The sequence below is a fragment of the Ranitomeya variabilis genome, chromosome 4 (genome assembly GCF_051348905.1).
Source record: "Ranitomeya variabilis isolate aRanVar5 chromosome 4, aRanVar5.hap1, whole genome shotgun sequence".
Lineage (NCBI taxonomy): Eukaryota > Metazoa > Chordata > Amphibia > Anura > Dendrobatidae > Ranitomeya > Ranitomeya variabilis.
Window position 1 is genome coordinate 667,472,979 of NC_135235.1, and position 18,562 is coordinate 667,491,540.

The window sequence follows — 18,562 nt, forward strand, 5'->3', positions numbered from 1 at the left end:
TATACTTGTGTAATGAGAACGGTGGAGATGGCAGCATTAGAGCTGATCATAGATGTGACTTCTCCATCTGTTTGTGACTCTTAAATATTTGTTTCAGGGTAAAAATCCGAACTATATTAATACTACAGAGACATACTGTATATGAGAGGTGATGAGTGGTGTAAAGAGGAGTTTCCTACATATGACCACACAGGTGAGTGGTAACCACTAGGAGTCACCGATTCTTCTCATTCGCTGGCTAATACAATTTTGTGCTGATTTTCTTAAACTCTCTGGGCTGTTAGTGTTTTTTTGTAGAACGTATTTCTTCCTTTAGCCAAAATACAACTTATATGTGGATGACCTTGTGATACCATTTTGTGCATTTTCCATATGGATATGATCCAATATGAATGAGGCTTATTTCTTCATCATCTTCTGTTCCAGTTTTGAAACTTAAGATGCATTAGCTCCTAATTGATTATGCTAATCAAGTTGCTGTGTATTAAAAGTATACAGAACATGGTAATACACACATAATATCCACCTTATTGTAGACCCCATTTAGTAACATATTTGGCCTCCAGAATCTCACAAATTTATGGTGGCCTCTAGTTCACGTGGTATTAAAATTGCTCTCGGGATATTTGCTCATTTGGTCACTGACCTATTGAGAACAACCTATTCTACTTTAACTCAGAGAGACTTTACAAGATTAAAGTCTGTGAACTGTGAAGGTTGAGGAACCAATGAAAACTTGCTGTCAAGTTCCTGAAACCAATCCATCTACTAGTAAATAGCAGCCATGATGGCAGAAACGGACAGTGACTAGATGTCTAGTGTCCAGATGTCTGTCCACAGGTATCAGAGTAAGTGCCAAGAAAACTCTCCCCACATCATTACTTCACTTCCACTGGTCTGACAGAAAGGGTTAAATGATTCATGCCACTTGTGCCAATTCATAACCCTCTGTCAGTATGGTGCAACAGAAACATGAATACATATGACCAGACATTGTGTTTCTATTTGTCTGCTATGTATTATCTGCTTTTTTTGACAACTGCAGATTCGTTTGTGTTTTTCTTAGTCAACAATGCCACTGGGACTTTTTGTCTGCTGTTATACATCCATGATAAGGAATTACGAGTTATGTTTTTAAGCACGTTAATTGGACTCCATTGCTGTGTTTAGCTGCAGTTTGTTTGTGCGTCGCCTATTTGTCAGAATGATTCTTTGAAAATCATTCTGAGATACATCAGAAGTATGCATCTGAGTACTTAGATGATATAATCATTAGTGATGAGCGAGTATATTCATTGCTCGGGTGGTCTCTGAGTATTTGTAAGTGTTCAGAGATTTCGTTTTCATCACCTCAACTGAATGATTTACAGCTACTAGCCAGCTTGAATACATGTGGGGATTCCCTAGCAACCAGTCAACCCCCACATTTACTCAAGCTGGCAAATAGCTGTAAATCATTCAGCTGCGGCAATGAAAACTAAATCTCCGAACACTAACAAATACTTGGAGGCCATCCGAGCGTTCTCGGGAAAACCCGAGCCACGAGTATACTCGCTCATCACTAATAATCATCTATAGTAGCCCCTGGCATACCTACTTGTTACAGGTGCAAGCGGTAGTGGATTTGCTTGACAGCGAACCCCAAAAAATATCTGATGGGTTTTGAGGAAGCCTGGTATTTGAGGTACTTGATTGGCCGTGGCATTATGATTATCAAACCCGAAATAAACAAAATCAAAGCCATTCAAAACTGACCCCAGCCTCTTACTATGAAACAGGTCAGAGCGCTCCTCAGTATCATAGATAATAATAACTATTATTTTTATAGCGCCAACATATTTCGCAGCACTTTACATTTTAGAGGGGACTTGTGTAGACAATACAAGTCATTACAGAATAAAAATAATCACATAGATCAAAACAGATACCAAGAATAATTAGGGCCCTGCTCGCAAGCTTACAATCTATGAGGAAAAAGGGGAGACACGAAAGGTGGATGGTAACAATTATAGATGGTTTATACCTAATTTTGCTGGGAGATCGGCATTGTTGACTCATCTCTTAACAGGACAGAAATCGGTCATGGTCAAGTGGAATCCTCAGGTGGAGGACTCCTTCCTGTCCATGAAGTTGGCGCTGTGCATACAGCCCATCCTTATCAATCCCAACTTTAGGAATGGATTTTTCGTACAAACGGATGCCTCTGAGATAGGACATTCGGTCACCTACTTGAGCAGTGAATAGAGAAGGAGTGCTTGGCCACTAAGTGGGCCTTGGAGTCCCTACACCGTTATTTACTGGGCAACAGTTCCAGCTGGTGATAGACCATTCACCCCTGGTCTGGGTGAAAAATGGCAAGGAGAGGAATGCTTTGGTCACCAGATGGTTTCTGTCCTTGCATATTTTTAGTTTTTTGGTGGAACATTAAGCTGGGAAGTCACAATGGAATGCGGATGTCCTTTCGTGGGCACTCTGTATGATGACAGCTGTTCAACCCCATAAGTTTGAACACGGGGGGATATGTGAGTGAGGGGAATCAAGCAAGGGCCATTATGTATTCCTCAGAATGTGCTTAGAAGCATACTGAACCCTGCTGTGGTTAGCATGCAAAATAAAAGTAAGTGTGGACTGGGTCAAGTTTTTTGAACAAGTCAGTTTCGGAAGACCTGTCTTGGGCTTTTATTTTTGGAGAGATCTGTAGGATGGTAGTGGGACACATCTCTCCCTCCAGACCAGGTCTTATAAGTGACCCATGGCCAGAGTTTTCATTTAAACCTGCAGTTAAGGTTTGGGTGTGTCGGATTGTGTTTGGATTTTATATATTGCAGAGCTGAAGGTGCTGTGGACACATTCTTGGCTATGTGAAGCTAATGCAGACCAGACCCAGTGATGTGGTCGAACACGATAGCACCCGAGAACCTTACAGAGGTGCAAGTGCCAGTGGCACTGGACTTTATTTACGTCTTCCTGGCTGCAATATGGAGGTGAGCAATTTGCCCTTGCCTGGGTTACTTGCTCACTAAATTCACTGGCAGAAACACCGCTGCCTTTCTATGAGTACTGCATGTTGACAGAAATTAGCTAATCAGTGGTGGGGGCAGCGTTGCACAGAACAAGTTAACAATGAGGCACCTAGTGATGTAGTGATGATCTTCTAGTGATAAAATTGATTTTATTGAAACACACTGCCTAGTGGATGACACAACGCTGGAATCATGCTCCCAGCCCCTACATCATGCTGCTCTCAGTTTACATAAGAAAACCTGCTGACAATGCTGAGATCTCATCTCCCGAGATCTTGGTGCCGAGATCTCCATCTGCGCATGTGCTGCCCCCCGCAGCCATTTTCCCGGAGTCCACCGCAGTTAACCATGTACTGTAAGTGCAGGGGCTCTGGGCTTTCACAAAATGTCAGCAGAGCCCCCGCACCGCCGAACACCTGCAGCGGCACACATCGGAACACCCCCTCTTCCTAGCCTGCGGCCTGCAGCAACACTCCACTCTTGCCTCCTCCAGCAGCGACTCTGAGACTCCGCTTCACTGCAGCCCCAACCCCGATAAGCAATAAGACACATGGATTATAAGACGCACCACCATTTTATTAAAAAAGTTTTTTTTCCTATTTTTCTCCTCTTAATTTGGGGTGCATCTTATAATGCGTCTTATAATCCACAAATGCGGTATATTCTACACATCTATAAAACACATGCAGATCACCAATCCATGTGTAAAAGGTTGGCTGGAAGTGCATGAAAACCTTCACATATACAGAAAAAGGACTAAAGACACTGATACCTGAGTATGTCCATGTATAGTTTGTCTCACACTTACACCTAGAGTGTCTATATGTGCACACAGAGTAAATCCTATACGTAAAATACAGAGGACACAATAATAAAAACTAAGTGCACATAAATATATTGAGGCTGCAAAACTACCTCGGCTTTACGTCCTTAATCATTTTCATAAAGGCAATTTGTGATTCTCTATCTGACCTTGTGGTAATTGGCCAGCCAGGCTTAAAGGAATGTAGATGGGTAGAGCTCTCTCCAAATATGACAGTTCTATCTGCCCTGTTCATGAAGGTGGATTTACTAGAATTCTAGGGTAAAATACCTTCAAATGTTGCAAAATTTTTGTGCAACATGAAGTTGCTGTCACGTTGTGATGGTCTGCGGTAAGGAAAGGGGGCCTCAAACTGTCCATGGAGCTGGGACCTTAACTCTCCCTGTCTCGGGGGTACTATTGAAGGTAGAGAGGCCCAAGTCTCCGATCTTACTTTGCTTCTGTTAAACCCTGATCTGTCCCCTCCCTCACCACATGAGGCATGGGACAGAAATGTAATGTGTAAGCAAGATACAAAATACCAAACAGGGAAAACGTCTAGCATACAAAAGCACTAACCAACAATAGGGAGGATGATAGAGGCAGGGAGGAATAAACTAAACAGGACCAGGGACCAAGAGATAGACACACGTTCTGCAGAAAACCACAGAACATTTCTACAACATCTCTGCTCTAAACACAGTACAGGAAGATGAATCTTTCACTGGCAGGGTCAAGAAGGTCTTACCAGTTTATATAGGAAGAGGAAATGGCCAGATCAGAAGCAGCTGAAATGGAGCTGCATGTTTCTGACCAGCATACAGCGGGTTGTTAAACTCTTCAGTACCAAAAGAAACTAAATCCATTTACTATGGAATACAAATCACCATCTCTATAGAAGACCTGCGATTCATTACCCAATTTGACTGTCTAACTCCAGGTCTTCACGGGGTCGTGACAGTTGCACAAAACAAAATGCGACTTTTGGAATTTTCATGCCAGTTTTAGCCGGATCTGCTAAAGTGAACAGAGTTGTGCTGGAATAAGGCATGGCGAAGCATGCTGATAAATTAATGAAAATATTCAGAGTAACTTACACCAGAAATGTTACTCCAGTCCCTGATGCCCAGTGATAAAATGTGCCTAATTCATGGGGTGTGCTTGCAAAGGAGTGCATCGTCACCATCAATCAGAAACAGCATACTGAGCATGGACTGGAATTGACAACTTGCACATGTTCAGTATAGCAGAGAATAGCCTAGCCCATGAAAGGGTCATCCCTAATGATGATCTGTTTTGAGGGAGGGCGACAGCAGTGCTGGCTCCCTGATAATGTTGCATTTGAGAATCCCAAGTGCATGCTAGGGGACTCAATGGAAATATCATCAGATGTAAGAAAAAAAACAAATAGGAAATTAGATGAGAGGGAAAAGTAGGTATCAAGAGCCCTGCTGCAGACTTACAGCAGGAGTCTGTGCATGTGTTACAGAAGGACAGAGAGTAAGGAGCGCTGCGGTGAGCTTACCTGCCGGAGCGCAGGAGCTGAAGCACGTGACCTCCGGGGGAGTGGACGGAGGCAGGGCCAGACACCGAGTAGCGGCGGTGACCAGCGAAGCTGGAGAGTAGTTTGAACGTGCCGAGGTCAAGCCGGGAGGTAGTTGAAGTGCCAGAAGGGTGAGACGCAAGTGTGGTCGAGACGTAGCATTTAGGTCGAGGAGCCGAAGATAGCGGTGCAGTACAAACGGGGCAGACAGAAGGGAAGTTAGAGTACCAAGCCGAAGGTCAGAGTCAGAAAGACAATAAGCACAGAGTCACAAGGCAAAGCACAGAATGAGAAAACAGGCCGAGTCATACACAAGAAATCAAACGGACTAAACAGTATGCAAGCACACCAAGGGGTTAGACACACAGCCAAGACAGATGTATAACTGACAAGGATCTCCAGATGAAGGTGGGTAAATATAGCCCTCCCCAAACCAAAAGGAGGCTATACAAATTAACCCCGAAAGGACAGGGAAGTAACCCTGTCCACATCCATGACAGTAGTGAATATTTAACTGGAGTATATTAGAATAGTACTTAGTTTCTTATAATTAATAGAGATTAATATTAAATTCAGTTAGGCTTCGGACAACCCCTTTAATTATCAATTAGTACTTAATACTGCTGTACAACATGTGACTTTAACGGTTCTTATTTTTCTTCCATGTACATTTTGTCAATAAAACAAATTAGAGAGAAGAAAAAGTCTACTTATCAGTGAGATTTCTCTAATGTTTAAGATGAGATTTCTAGGTAAAAGAATTCCATCTTTCTGGATATGAAAATGGCTTTTTCCCTGTGTGGCTTGTTTGACAAAATCTCATCTTTGAGAAAAACCTTTCCCACATACAGTACATGAGTGCTGATTATGATTTTGAAGCAAAACAATAAACACATGCTGGGTAAGAAACTTTTTATTCTGTGCGAGTTTTTTGGTGTTTAACAAAACTTAATTTTTGGTTACCACATTTTTCACATTCTGAACAGGAATACGTCTTCTCACCTGTGTGTCTTCTCTGATATTGTGCAAGCTTTGCTTTGCCATGTCTTTTCAGAAGAGACAAAATTACAAACATTTACAGCACATTCATGTGAAGAGTCCAACCATGTCTCAGCAATACCAACTACATCAATGTTTGCCACCACCAGTACCAATGCTTCAAGCTCTCCCATTTCGCACACTTTGAATGTGGATGACTACTTTCAGGAATGCAATTTCTTGAAATTTTATGGGCACATTTTTCTTCCCTGTTGTCTTATAGAACATGCCTTTCATGTGTTCTACATTGCACAAGCAGAAGACCAAAGAACACTGCTTTGGAGGTCCTTCCCTTTCGCGCACAGCTTGATTTAAAAAAAAAATTAGTCTTAAAAGATCTTCCACTTACACCTAGTCTGGCATTGGTTGCCACATATACCTCAACAAGAGACAGGAAACCATTCTCTTGAGGCACCATATAATTCTGTATCTGGTTATAGAGTACCTTATAACCACCACTGTCCAGTCCTATCTCCATTACCATACCCAAGCAACTATCTCAGCTGTTCTCCCTGCTGTTAGGGTGAGACGAATACACTAGGGTTGTTATTTCGGAGTCTTACATCCTTCCATCATCATCACCCAATTTGACAATTTTGCTTGGATGCAAAGAAACAGGTATGGCCTTCCCTTTCTTATAACCCCTTGTAGTCTCTCCCTTATTATGTTAACCCAGCTCCTTGCCTGCTACTCCGGACCTACTTATCCACCCTCCTTAAATACCCCAGTAATTGCTTGCTTGATATTAACAAGATTGTCAATCACCTTTCTGAGAGCTTTTTCATGCAGAATTCGCCTGAAAAAGATGTTGGGTGTACATACCCTAAAAGTTTCATTTTGTACTCTAATATGAGCTATCAGATGGACAACTTTTTCACATCTGCCACAACGGTATTCACCATGAAGCTCCTGCTCATATAGACTAATGTAGTAAGCTTTGTACTTAAAGAAATCTCCAGTCTTTATTATAAGTTATTATAATAGATTACAGTGAAGGCTAATAAAAAGCAGATAAATATTGAGTGCTTAAAGGTTTGTAACTCTTGGTCTGAATTCCTGTTTTTTTTAACTCATTTATTCACACGTGACTTAGTTCAGCAATCCCACACTAGTCTTCTACTTTAAGTTAAACAGATGAGAACAAGTAAAGGAAACCTGTCCCCAGATTCATCCAGACCAAATCACGAGCTGCATGAATTAAGACACTGGCTTTGCTACTGCAGGCAAGCTTTACTCTGAAAATATTTTAGCATTTCAGAATAAACATATTTTGAAAAGCCGGCTGTGGATGAAATGTCACAAGTGACTGGTCCAATGCGGTCCCCGACCAGCTTCTTCCCACCCCTCTTCATTTGATTGACAAGTATTTCCCTATGTACACACATAGGGAATCACATGTCAGTCACAGGGGTCAGGGAGAATCATGCCAAGGACCGCATTAGACTAGCCAGCTGAGATACACAGTCCCCAGGCGGTCTCTTGAAAATGTTTACTCTGAAAGTCCACAGCATTTCTGGATGCCAATGTCTGGTTCATGCAGTCTGTGTGTTGGACTCACTAGGTGAGGTGGATCTTCTAAGCCCCATGTCCAGGTGTGCACATGGGGCACTGACATCAGTGCAGCAGCTCTGTGGCGCACGCAGAGCACGAACAATTCAGGGACTGGAGACTGCAGGTAGACAGATGGAATGCTGGAAACCGCTGGCAGGCGAGAGATGTCCAGGGGACCAGAGGCAAGCAAGCGGGAGACATTCAAACAACCCGCATGCTTGCAAGTGGAAGATGTCCAAAAGACAGCAGATAGGTATGTGGGAGACATCCAGGAGACCTCAGGCAGGCAGGCAAAGTCCAGGAGACTGCAGACGGCGGCTGAGCAAGTTAGAGTCTAGCAACACCGAAGTCTTACTAAAGGCCTGGAAGCCACAGACAGACAGGTGAAGTTGTGGAGACCACTAACAGGAACTGTGCACAGACAATCTAAAAGTCATACTAAAAAGTCTTAATTTCAACACACACATGGGTGTCTTGGGAGGCCTTATATAGGACTTGGAAGTTAAACATCTGGGAGCGCGCCGGGCTACCTGCAAAGCCTGATGAGGAGCACAAGAAAGTCTAGTAAGTTGGACCTGTCCTTTTTCAATCTCATTAATTATCTAACTATCTGATATCTTGGTAAAACATATTGTATTCTGTGTGAGTTTTTTGATGTCTGACAATACCCAAACTCCTGTTAAAATATTTCCTACATTCTAAACATGAAAATAGGTTCACACCTGTGTGCGTCCTCTCATGGTTGCTGAGGTGAGATTTAATGGTAAAACAATTCCATCATTCTGAGCATGAAAATGGCTTTTATCCTGTGTGAATCCTCTGATGTGTAAGATGTGATGTAATTTCGGTTGAAAACATTTCCAACATTCACAATATGCATATGGCTTCTCATCGGTGTGACTTCTCTGATGTGTAATAAGATTTGATTTCTGAGTGAAACATTTTCCACATTCAGAACATGAAAATGGCTTCTTCCCTGTATAAGTTCACTGATGTCTAACAAGATGTAATTTCTCATTAAAACATTTCCCACATTCTGAACTGGAGTATGGCAGCTCTCCTGTGTGAGTTCTCTGATGAGCAACAAGATGTGATTTACTGTTATAACTTTTGCCACATAGTGAACATGAATTTGTTGTCCATCCTCTGTGAACTCTCTGATGTCTAACAAGATATGATTTCTTGGTATAACATTTCTCACATTCATTGCATGAATATGGCTTCTCCCCTGTGTGTGTTCTCTTGTGTGTAACTAGACTTGATTTTTGTGTAAAACATTTCCCACATTCTGAACATGAAAATGGTTTCTCCCCTGTGTGACATATTTGATGTCTAACAAGACTTGATTTAGCTGTAAAACATTTCCCACATGTTAGACATGAAATTGACTTCACCAGTGTGTTATTACTACTCCACTTGTCACGTTTACTTTGCCTAACAGTCTGTAATGAATCAGGAGATAGACTCTGTTTAAAGGGAATGGATGATACATTTTTGCTGTAAATGGTTGAAGGTATATCTGTGATAATGGTGTGCTCTTCATACGTAGCTTGTGTGATACCAAGATCATCTGCTGTAAAATATGAAGATATTAGATGCCCATTGGATCTTCTAGTATAGTCATCTGTCAAGAAAAAAGCTGATTTTTAATATTTTTTTATATCAAATAACCTAAAAAATTATACTACTATTTTAGAATTTTTCTATATGAACATTTCTATAGAAATTTAAAATCATATAGCATTGTTGGTAACACCCCCCCCAATCTAACAGTAGACTTCAGGTAAGGACCAGTAGATGATTATTTTTTAGGCCACCAGACTGCTCTCTTTAATTTTTTCACTTCTCAGTTGAAGCCATCAGCTTCATAAGTTCATGTTTCATTGTGTCTTAATACCTTCTAAAAATAATAGTCCTGCGTAATTGATACATTTTAGTGGTTAGCTAAAAAAGTTAAGGAAAATAGCAAGCGTACGAGATTACTTAGGTTTTCATCAGGCATGGTTACATAAAATATGTACGCACACCTTCACATTACATACACTGCACACCCTACATACACACACTATACACCACATACACACAGTCACTATACATCATACTTAAACCATATGCTACATACACAATAAACTCTGTATATAAATTATACACACAAGAAACACTACACACCTAACATGCACTATACACCCTGCATAGACTACATACAATATATACAGTACCTTGCATACACACTGATACTACACACCATACATGCGCACACTATATAATATACACACCCACATACAATATACACATGCTAGGCACTTAACCATATATACAGCAGATACAAACAGACTCTACACACCTTGCATAAATTAAACACATCCACACTATATACTCTACTTTCACTATACAGATATTTGGCTCTTAATTTCATATACACTACATGAACATTGACACTACACACCCTACATACAAATATAATGCACTGCTCATTGCATACACACGGTCATTACACATCCAGCATATACTATTCGGGTACATTACACACACTGTTTACAGTATACACTATAGGTGTTGTAGGGATTCACTCACTCACTCAGGTGCGGCAGATGACACTCTGGAGGCACGTTTCATTAAAAGTTCACCGGGTTTATTGCTCCATAAGCCACATAGTAAGCAGAGACAACAAATAGTCTTTAGCTAAGGAAAGGAAAATGCAAATGTCCAGTCCTTCAGGCTCAGTCCTGGAGCCTTAACACACTGTGGAGGCTCTCTCCTCCACACACACAGACTCCTGTCTATAGTGTCCACCCTGGACACATGGAAATCTGTCCACACTGACAGTCTCCCAAACACTCACAGACTCCCATGTGCCAAACACACCTCCATTATGTAGCCTGAAACCACACCCAGGTACCTGTCACATGATTAGACATGTGGTTCTGACATAACCACAGGTCCTGAAACAAACATAGATAGGCATGGTTATGCCCCTTACCCAGGGGTGAGGTATATGGGTAGCCAGACCCTCCCATCTCTCATAGCTACCCGTAACCCCGACCCAAACATACTAAACAATTCCTTATTGCTTTATGTGCATTACAGAAAACACTCCGGGTTACATCACAGCGACAAGCCTTCTCTGTGATACATACCTCCCGTCGACTATCCAACCTTTAGCCACGCTACAGTGTACATTGCAGACTTACCAGTTTCACATTCTCCCTCCTACTTTATGGTGCTTGAGTGCAAAACCTCAATCATGTGACTGTAAAATTTCAAAAGGTCTTGGTGCCACTTTTTCTTACAATGTTTTGGCAAAATTCCATGAAAAATGCTGGAAATTCTTGCAAAACCACTGATCACCATAGCAGAACTGCAGTGATTTTGCAGATAATAGGCTGAAAATCACAGCAAAACCGTAATGTGTTTAAATCATGTAAGACATATGTTCTGGCCCTCGTGGAGGACTCTTAACGCCTTCATGATTGGAGCTTTTTTCGTTTTTGCGTTTTCATTTATTGCTCCCCTTCTTCCCAGAGCCATAACTTTTTTATTTTCCATCAATATGGCCGTGTGAGGGCTTGTTTTTTGTGGGACTAGTTGTACTTTTGAAGGACACCATTGGTTTTACCATGTCGTGTACTGCCAAGTGCAGTGAAATTGGGCCTGCAATTATGATTCTCCAAGGTCTTTACGTGTTGATAGACACCTAACATGTCAAGGTTCTTTTTTATCTAAGTGGTGAAAAAAATTCCAAACTTTGTAAAAAAAAAAAAAAATTTGCGCCATTTTCCGATACCCGTAGCATCTCCATTCTTTGTGATCTCGAGTTGGATGAGGGTATATTTTTTGAGCTCCAAGTTGGTGCAGATATGATCTTTTGATCGCTCGTTATTGCATTTTAATGCAATGTCACGGCGACCAAAAAAACGTAATTGTGGCGTTTTTACTTTTTTCTCGTTACGCCGTTTCGCGATCAGGTAAATTATTATTATTTTTTTAATTGATCAGGCGATTCTGAACTTGACGATACCAAATATGTGCATATTTGATTTTTTTTATTTTGAATGGGGCGAAGGGGGGTGATTTGCACTTTTATATATTTTTTTATACTTTTAAAAACAATTTTTTTCACTTTTGCCATGCATCAATAGTGTCCATGGGAGGCTAGACGCTGGTATAGCCTGATCGGCTCTGCTACATAGGAGCGATGGGCGATGATCAGAACACCTGTATGTAGCAGAATACCTCACTTGCTATGAGTTGAAATGTGCTGGGAAAGACATGGGCTTACCACCGCAGCCCACATCAAAGGGAAGGAGTCTGATGTGGGAGTACTATTACGCCCAACATCAGAAAGGGGTTAAAGATGACGCTTCACCAAATTTTTAATGTTGAACTGGACACATCCGGTGGAATAAAGCATTGTTTTTTTTCCCCTCCTCTCCGTTATGAAGATATAAAGCAGCCAAATATTTGTCACCTAATTAGTTTACTTTAAGTGAAAGTGAGAGTTATTAGACAGTTTTCCCTGGGGCTGTGTGCTTCTGCTTCCTGTATGATGTTGACCAATTGTAAGCAGGCTGCAACATAGAAGTGCAGAAGAAAATGTGATCATGTCATCAGGGACAGATGACCTGAGTCCACAGGTCCTACCAACTGCAGATATATTACACAGCACAGAAGTGTGTGAACTCAGCACAGAATAATTCTGTGAACTCCAATTTAATATTAAAAAAAAAAAAAAAAGTTTTTTTATTCTGCTGTATAGCCATTTTATATTGTGTCCAGTTCAACATGAAACAAATTGGTGAAAGGTCCTCTTTGAAGGGAGTTTCTCACCTCACAAAGCTGATAATTTGTTCTTAGGATAGGTAATCAATATCAGATTGGAGGAGGTCTGAAATCCAGCACGTTTTATGATCAAATATTATCGTCTCTGACTGCACGTACACAGTATATGTGGCTGGAACCGAACAGCTCTGTACACTGTATGGTGGCTGCTGTCGAGAATATGTATTTTCTGCACTTCTGGTTACTACTCACCTGGGTAGTCATATGTAGGAATCTCCTCTTTACACCATTCATCACCCCTCACATATGTCTCTATAGCATTAATATGGGTCAGATCTTCATCCTGAAACAAATATTGTAAAAGTCACAGACAGATGGAGAAGTCACATCTATGATCAGCTCTAATCCTGCCAACTTCACCGTTCTCATTACACAAGTATAAAACATATAATACCGGTGGATAAAACAAGACTGAGAACAAAACCTTCACAGCCATCTACACATCATAGGGGAGATTTCATGACACCTTCTCTCCATCTACCTGATGATCCTGAGGAACATCGAGATCTTCTTGTTTACAGTCCTCGGGAAGAAGAGGACTGGGACATCTCTCTGGTGTTGTCCTCTTACTGGATAGATCTGGAGGAAACATATACGGGGACTGAATTCATTCTTTACATACAGATAATTATAGGCCGTGTGTATTTAGTCCTGTCTACTACCTGGTGATGTAAGGGGCTGGGGAACCTCCATCATGATGTCCTCGTACAGATCTTTGTGTCCTTCTAAATACTCCCACTCCTCCATGGAGAAATAGATGGTGACATCCTGACTCCTTATAGGAACCTGACACATACAATGATACCATCATCCCCTGATCCCTTCTTAGCATTACTGTATAATGTCCCAGCATTCCCAGCAGTGTCACCTCTCCAGTCAGCAGCTCAAGCATCTTGTAGGTGAGTTCTAGGATCTTCTGGTCATTGATGTCCTCATGTATCAGGGGGTGAGGTGGAGGCCTCATGATTGGACTCAGGGGTCTTCCCCATCCCTCAGACTCAGGGTCCTGACAGCGCTCACTAGAGGTCTTCTTCACTACTGTGTAATCCTAGTTATGGAGAGACACATTAATAAATCTCACTACAGACATTTCCAGAGTCCTCACCTCTCCAGTTCTGTCCATCTGTTATTCCCATAGATAAGAATGATGTAATTTGACGTCATCAGAATCTCTCACCTCTCCAGTAAGCCGGAAGAGAATCTCTAGGGTGAGGTGTAATATCCTCTCCGCCATCTTGACCTTGTCCCTATCCATCCTTGATGGGTCAATAAGGAAAATTCTCTTACATAGAAGATCTCCACTGAGAGGATCCGATATTGTAGGGACCTAAGATGAGCCGATATAACATGATAAAGAATGCAGTGTAATAAAACAATTGCTACAGATATTGGGGAACATGGTGGTAGGAAGCAATGTCTTTATGCTTATTAGGACAGATATAGTATACTAATTATGCCGCAGATGACATCATGAAATCACCTTGTAGCATTTTCATGTATAAATGTTATGAAATGTGGAAGGAATTATTCAGGACTCCCACACAGATGACATATTCCTAGATAGGTTATTATCATGAGATGGGTTGATGTCTGACTTCCGGCACCACCACTGTTCAGCTGATTTCTGCTCCGGCAGTGGTCAGATGTAAGCAATATATGGAGAGGAGCACAGCAGCCCCGTATATTGTTTTGTGGCCTTTCTTACTTAATAAATGACATTTAAGAGTCGCTATTGAAAACTACAAATCGTAAAGGAAAAAATAATCACCGCATACAAATATATCAGAGGATGAAGTCACTGCTCGGTACTGGAGGTGTTAAGGGTCCCTCTCCAACACCTATCTCCACCCGCAGAGCCCAACTCCACATATATGGCTGCTCTGTGCGCACAGGACCTGTGATGAGGTCACAGGAGGGGAGGAGTCAGGGGTCACGTGGTGAGGAGGAGTACATAAGCATTTTCTGGGAGAAAGACTGACAGAATTTTTCCATTTTTCTTTTCTGGGGAAAACCAACCAATTTCAATTGTTGGGACTCTAGCCTTATATCTTTCTCCTGGGCTGAAAACCTACAATTTTAAGAGCAGGTAGGATCCAGCTCTAATTAAAACTGCCTTGGGCTGATGGGAAGATGCTCAGTCAGAAGGAGTGTATTACAAATATCAAAACGACTGACCAGCACGTCCAAATAGAGTAAAACAAGTGAGAACAGGTGCAAGTCATGACCACTATTCATTATAACTAGTGATAAGCGAATATACTCGTTGCTCGGGTTTTCCCGAGCACGCTCGGGTGATCTCCGAGTATTTGTGACTGCTCGGAGATTTAGTTTTCCTTGCCGCAGCTGCATGATTTACGGCTGTTGGACAGCTTCATTGCATGTGAGGATTCCCTAGCATCCAGCAACCCCCACATGTACTCAGGCTGTCTAGCAGCCGTAAATCACGAGGCTACGTCAACAAAAACAAAATCTCCGAGCAATCACAATACTCGGAGATCACCCGAGCGAGCAACGAGTACACTCGCTCATCACTAATTATAACCAATTAAATACAGCAGCACTCTGAAATGTTATAATAGGCAAACATTGAATATATGAAATTGGAACTGCATTACTGCTATAGAAAATACACTGCTCAAAAATAGAACATTTTAATGATCTGGACGGAGTCTGAGCCACAGCTAAAGACGTTCCATGAACAGTTTAATCAATTTCTTCCCACCATCAACTTGACACTCAACTACTCCTGCACTGAAATTAACTTTTTGGACACCATCAGTAAGCTGCAGAACAATAAAATAGAGACATCCCTGTATCAGAAGCCAATCGGCTGTTCAACATACCTTAAATGGGACAGTTTCCATCCAAAACACATAAAAAACTCTATCGTCTACAGCCAAGCCATCAGATACAGTCGTATATGTTCCAACCCCATGGATAGGGATGAACACCTTGGCGCCTCAAAAAGACCTTTTTGAATCAGGGCTACCATCCAAGAACAATTGAAAACCAGATCACAAGAGCCATCAGAATATCAAGGAATCACCTGCTACATTACAAAGCTAAAGAAGAAAATAACCGGGTACCTCTAGTAGTTACCTACAATCCAAATCTGGAGGTGCTAAGGGGAGCTGCATGGAAATTACAACCTTTACCACAAAAAGATGCCCGCTTACAATCCATTTTTTCAGACCCCCCCTCTACTGTGTTTTAGGCAGCCCCCAAATCTAAGAAGCATCATTGTCAAGAGCTCCCTGTCCTCTCCAACAGCTGCTGGAACCTTTCCTTGCAACCAGAAAAATGTAAAACCTGTCCATTTATAATGACCATGGACAAGATAAAGATCCCAAATTCACATCTGGACTACAAGATCCCAGGTACCTTCAGCTGCATCACATCTAATGTGGTGTACTTAATTATTTGTACTAAATGTCCAACTGGGGGGTCTGTATGTTGGGGAGACGGCAAAACTGAGAACAAGGATAAATTCTCACCGCCATACAATAAAAGAAAAAACAATGGATCTACCTGTGGCCAAACATTTTTGTATGCCTGATCATAGCACCATGGACCTAAAATTACTTGTATTGAACGGTAGCTTCAAATCTCAGAGAGACAGGAGAATCTGGAAGTATAAACTTATGACGACCTTTGACACACTTAGTGCAGGAATGAATGTGTTGCATGGATTTATGTCTTTTTACATCAATTAAGGAATTTGCACTTCAGACCATGTGGGGTCATCATAACAGAACCAGACCCCAATCAGAGGGCAACAAAACATTCACTCTTAGTCTAGGAACTTTCCAATACTTATGGACACAACTGTTTATCACTTATCACTCTCCCATATGACAGCTCTGTGCTGTGTTGTGCTTAAATATGTGATTCTTCAGAATTTGCTTTAGTCTGTGCCTGATGAAGAGACCTGAGTAGTCTCGAATTGCAATTTGTTACCATCTTTTCAGTTAGCAATTAAAAGGTATCAACCACTGAGGACTCTCAATTCTAAATATTTTTCTATCTACTGGCTAACACGGTACCAAGATATTTATCTTTCCTGTATCAAAAATATAAAGGAAACACTAAAATCCCATATGCTAGATATCACTGTGTGAAATATTCCAAGTTGCAAATCTTTATTCATTACATAGTGGAAAGCACTGAGAACAATAAAACCTAAAAATAATCAATGTAAATCTAAATTTGCATCCCATGGAGTTCTGGATTTGCAATGATGCTCAAAATCAAAGTGGAAAATCAAATTACACACTGATCCAACTTCAGTGGAAATACCTCAAGACTAGAGATTAGCTAACAGTAGTAGTAGTAGTATAGAAAATATTTCAGCACAACCTACTGGGGAGGTGCACAACTATAGGTTCCCAAACCTTAATACGTGAAATAATTTATAATTGGCACACTCCAGAAATGTGATGCAAAGGGGAATATTTAATGTACATACAGTAGTCACAAACGTTTCGGTCCGCGTGGACCTTCATCAGTGTGCTACAGGGACAAAAATCAATATACAGTGTGCATAAACATAAATCCAAAGGGAACAAAACATAAGGAACAAAATATAGAAGCCAAAAAAATGTATACATCAGAGACAAAAAAGGTCATAATTATTACTGAAAAACAATCGTCTAGGAATATCTGCAACATATAGAGCTAAATTTATAGAGCTTAATAAATATTACAGGACCTTGTAAGGCTACGAAGCTCATATGGACAGGAGTGCCATGTACGTTTAATGGAAATGTGCAGAGAGATATGTAGATACTGGGGTATAACAGGTCAATGAAGGACCACATACCTAGATATAGCTGAGGTGATGTGAACCATATAGTGGGCACCAATAAAGTTAGCTTGCATCTAAAGAAGAAACAGGGAGTGATGCAATAAATATGTGAACGATACACAATAGGTTGAGAGGGCCAGAACTTGTACATACCAACAGGAGAATGTTTGAGGAGAACACTAAACGATGTGGCAGTCTGTAAGGAGATACAGCGGCTATAAGCAACAGTGCATGTATCGCATGTATGTGATATGAGGTGCCCTGTGTGAGAACTTACCCAGCCGTAGAAGGAATAGCGCGCAATGGACTAGAGAGATGGAATAGAGATTATCTAACATCATCAGCTCCCTCCATATTCAGCAAGTTAGAGCGCTTACTGAGGAAGCTGCATCGGGAACCCAGATACTTGAAGTGTTCCCAATAATCAGCTGTTCTGAGCCAGCTGCTGCTCAGAAGAGCTGATTATCGGGAGTGCTCCAGGTATCTGGGTTCCCGATGCAGCTTCTTCGGTAAGCACTATAGCTTGCCGAATAAGGAGGGAGCCGACAATGTTCGCTTATCTCTACTCAAGACATGGAAATGATGCTCAGTAGTGTGTGTGGCCTCCATGTGCCTGTGTGACTTCCCTACAACACCTGAGCATGCTCCTGATGAGACAGCACATGTTTGCCTGAAAAATCTCCTCCTAGACCTGAATTAAAGCATCAGTCAACTCCTGGACAATATGTGGTGCACAGTTGGTGGATGGAATGAGACATGTCCCAGATGTGCTCGATTTGATTCAGGTCTGGGGAATGGGCAGGCTAGTCCATAGCATTGATGCCTTCATCATGCAGAAACTGCTGACACACTTCAGCCACTTGAGGCCTAGCATTATCAGGCATCAGAAAGAACGCAGAGCCCATTACACCTACATATGGTCTGACAGTGGGTCTGAGGATCTCATCCCAGTACCTAATGGC

The 18,562-nt window shown here is 41.5% G+C and overlaps 2 protein-coding genes across 3 annotated transcripts in view; both read right to left on the reverse strand.

Moving 5' to 3' along the window:
- The window catches only part of LOC143766253 (uncharacterized), a 92,268-nt gene extending 77,564 nt beyond the window's left edge, over positions 1–14,704 (reverse strand). Inside the window, exon 1 of the mRNA XM_077253779.1 lies at positions 14,635–14,704. The gene's annotated coding sequence lies outside the window, so the exon portion shown is untranslated. The remainder of the gene's footprint in view (positions 1–14,634) is intronic.
- Positions 6,272–14,674, reverse strand: LOC143766257 (gastrula zinc finger protein XlCGF66.1-like). 2 transcript variants are annotated; one of them, XM_077253785.1, is made up of 7 exons: positions 14,572–14,674; positions 13,974–14,123; positions 13,665–13,844; positions 13,459–13,582; positions 13,278–13,375; positions 12,989–13,079; positions 6,272–9,581 (listed from the first exon to the last, which is right to left on the reverse strand). In XM_077253785.1, the coding sequence occupies exons 2-7, from the start codon at positions 14,049–14,051 to the stop codon at positions 8,944–8,946; spliced, it is 1,209 nt and encodes a 402-aa protein (XP_077109900.1). In that variant the 5' UTR covers positions 14,052–14,123; positions 14,572–14,674; the 3' UTR covers positions 6,272–8,943. The 2 variants fall into 2 exon arrangements, with proteins under 2 accessions (XP_077109900.1, XP_077109901.1); XM_077253786.1 differs by having other exon boundaries at positions 14,565–14,645.
- Positions 14,705–18,562: the final 3,858 nt, after the last annotated feature.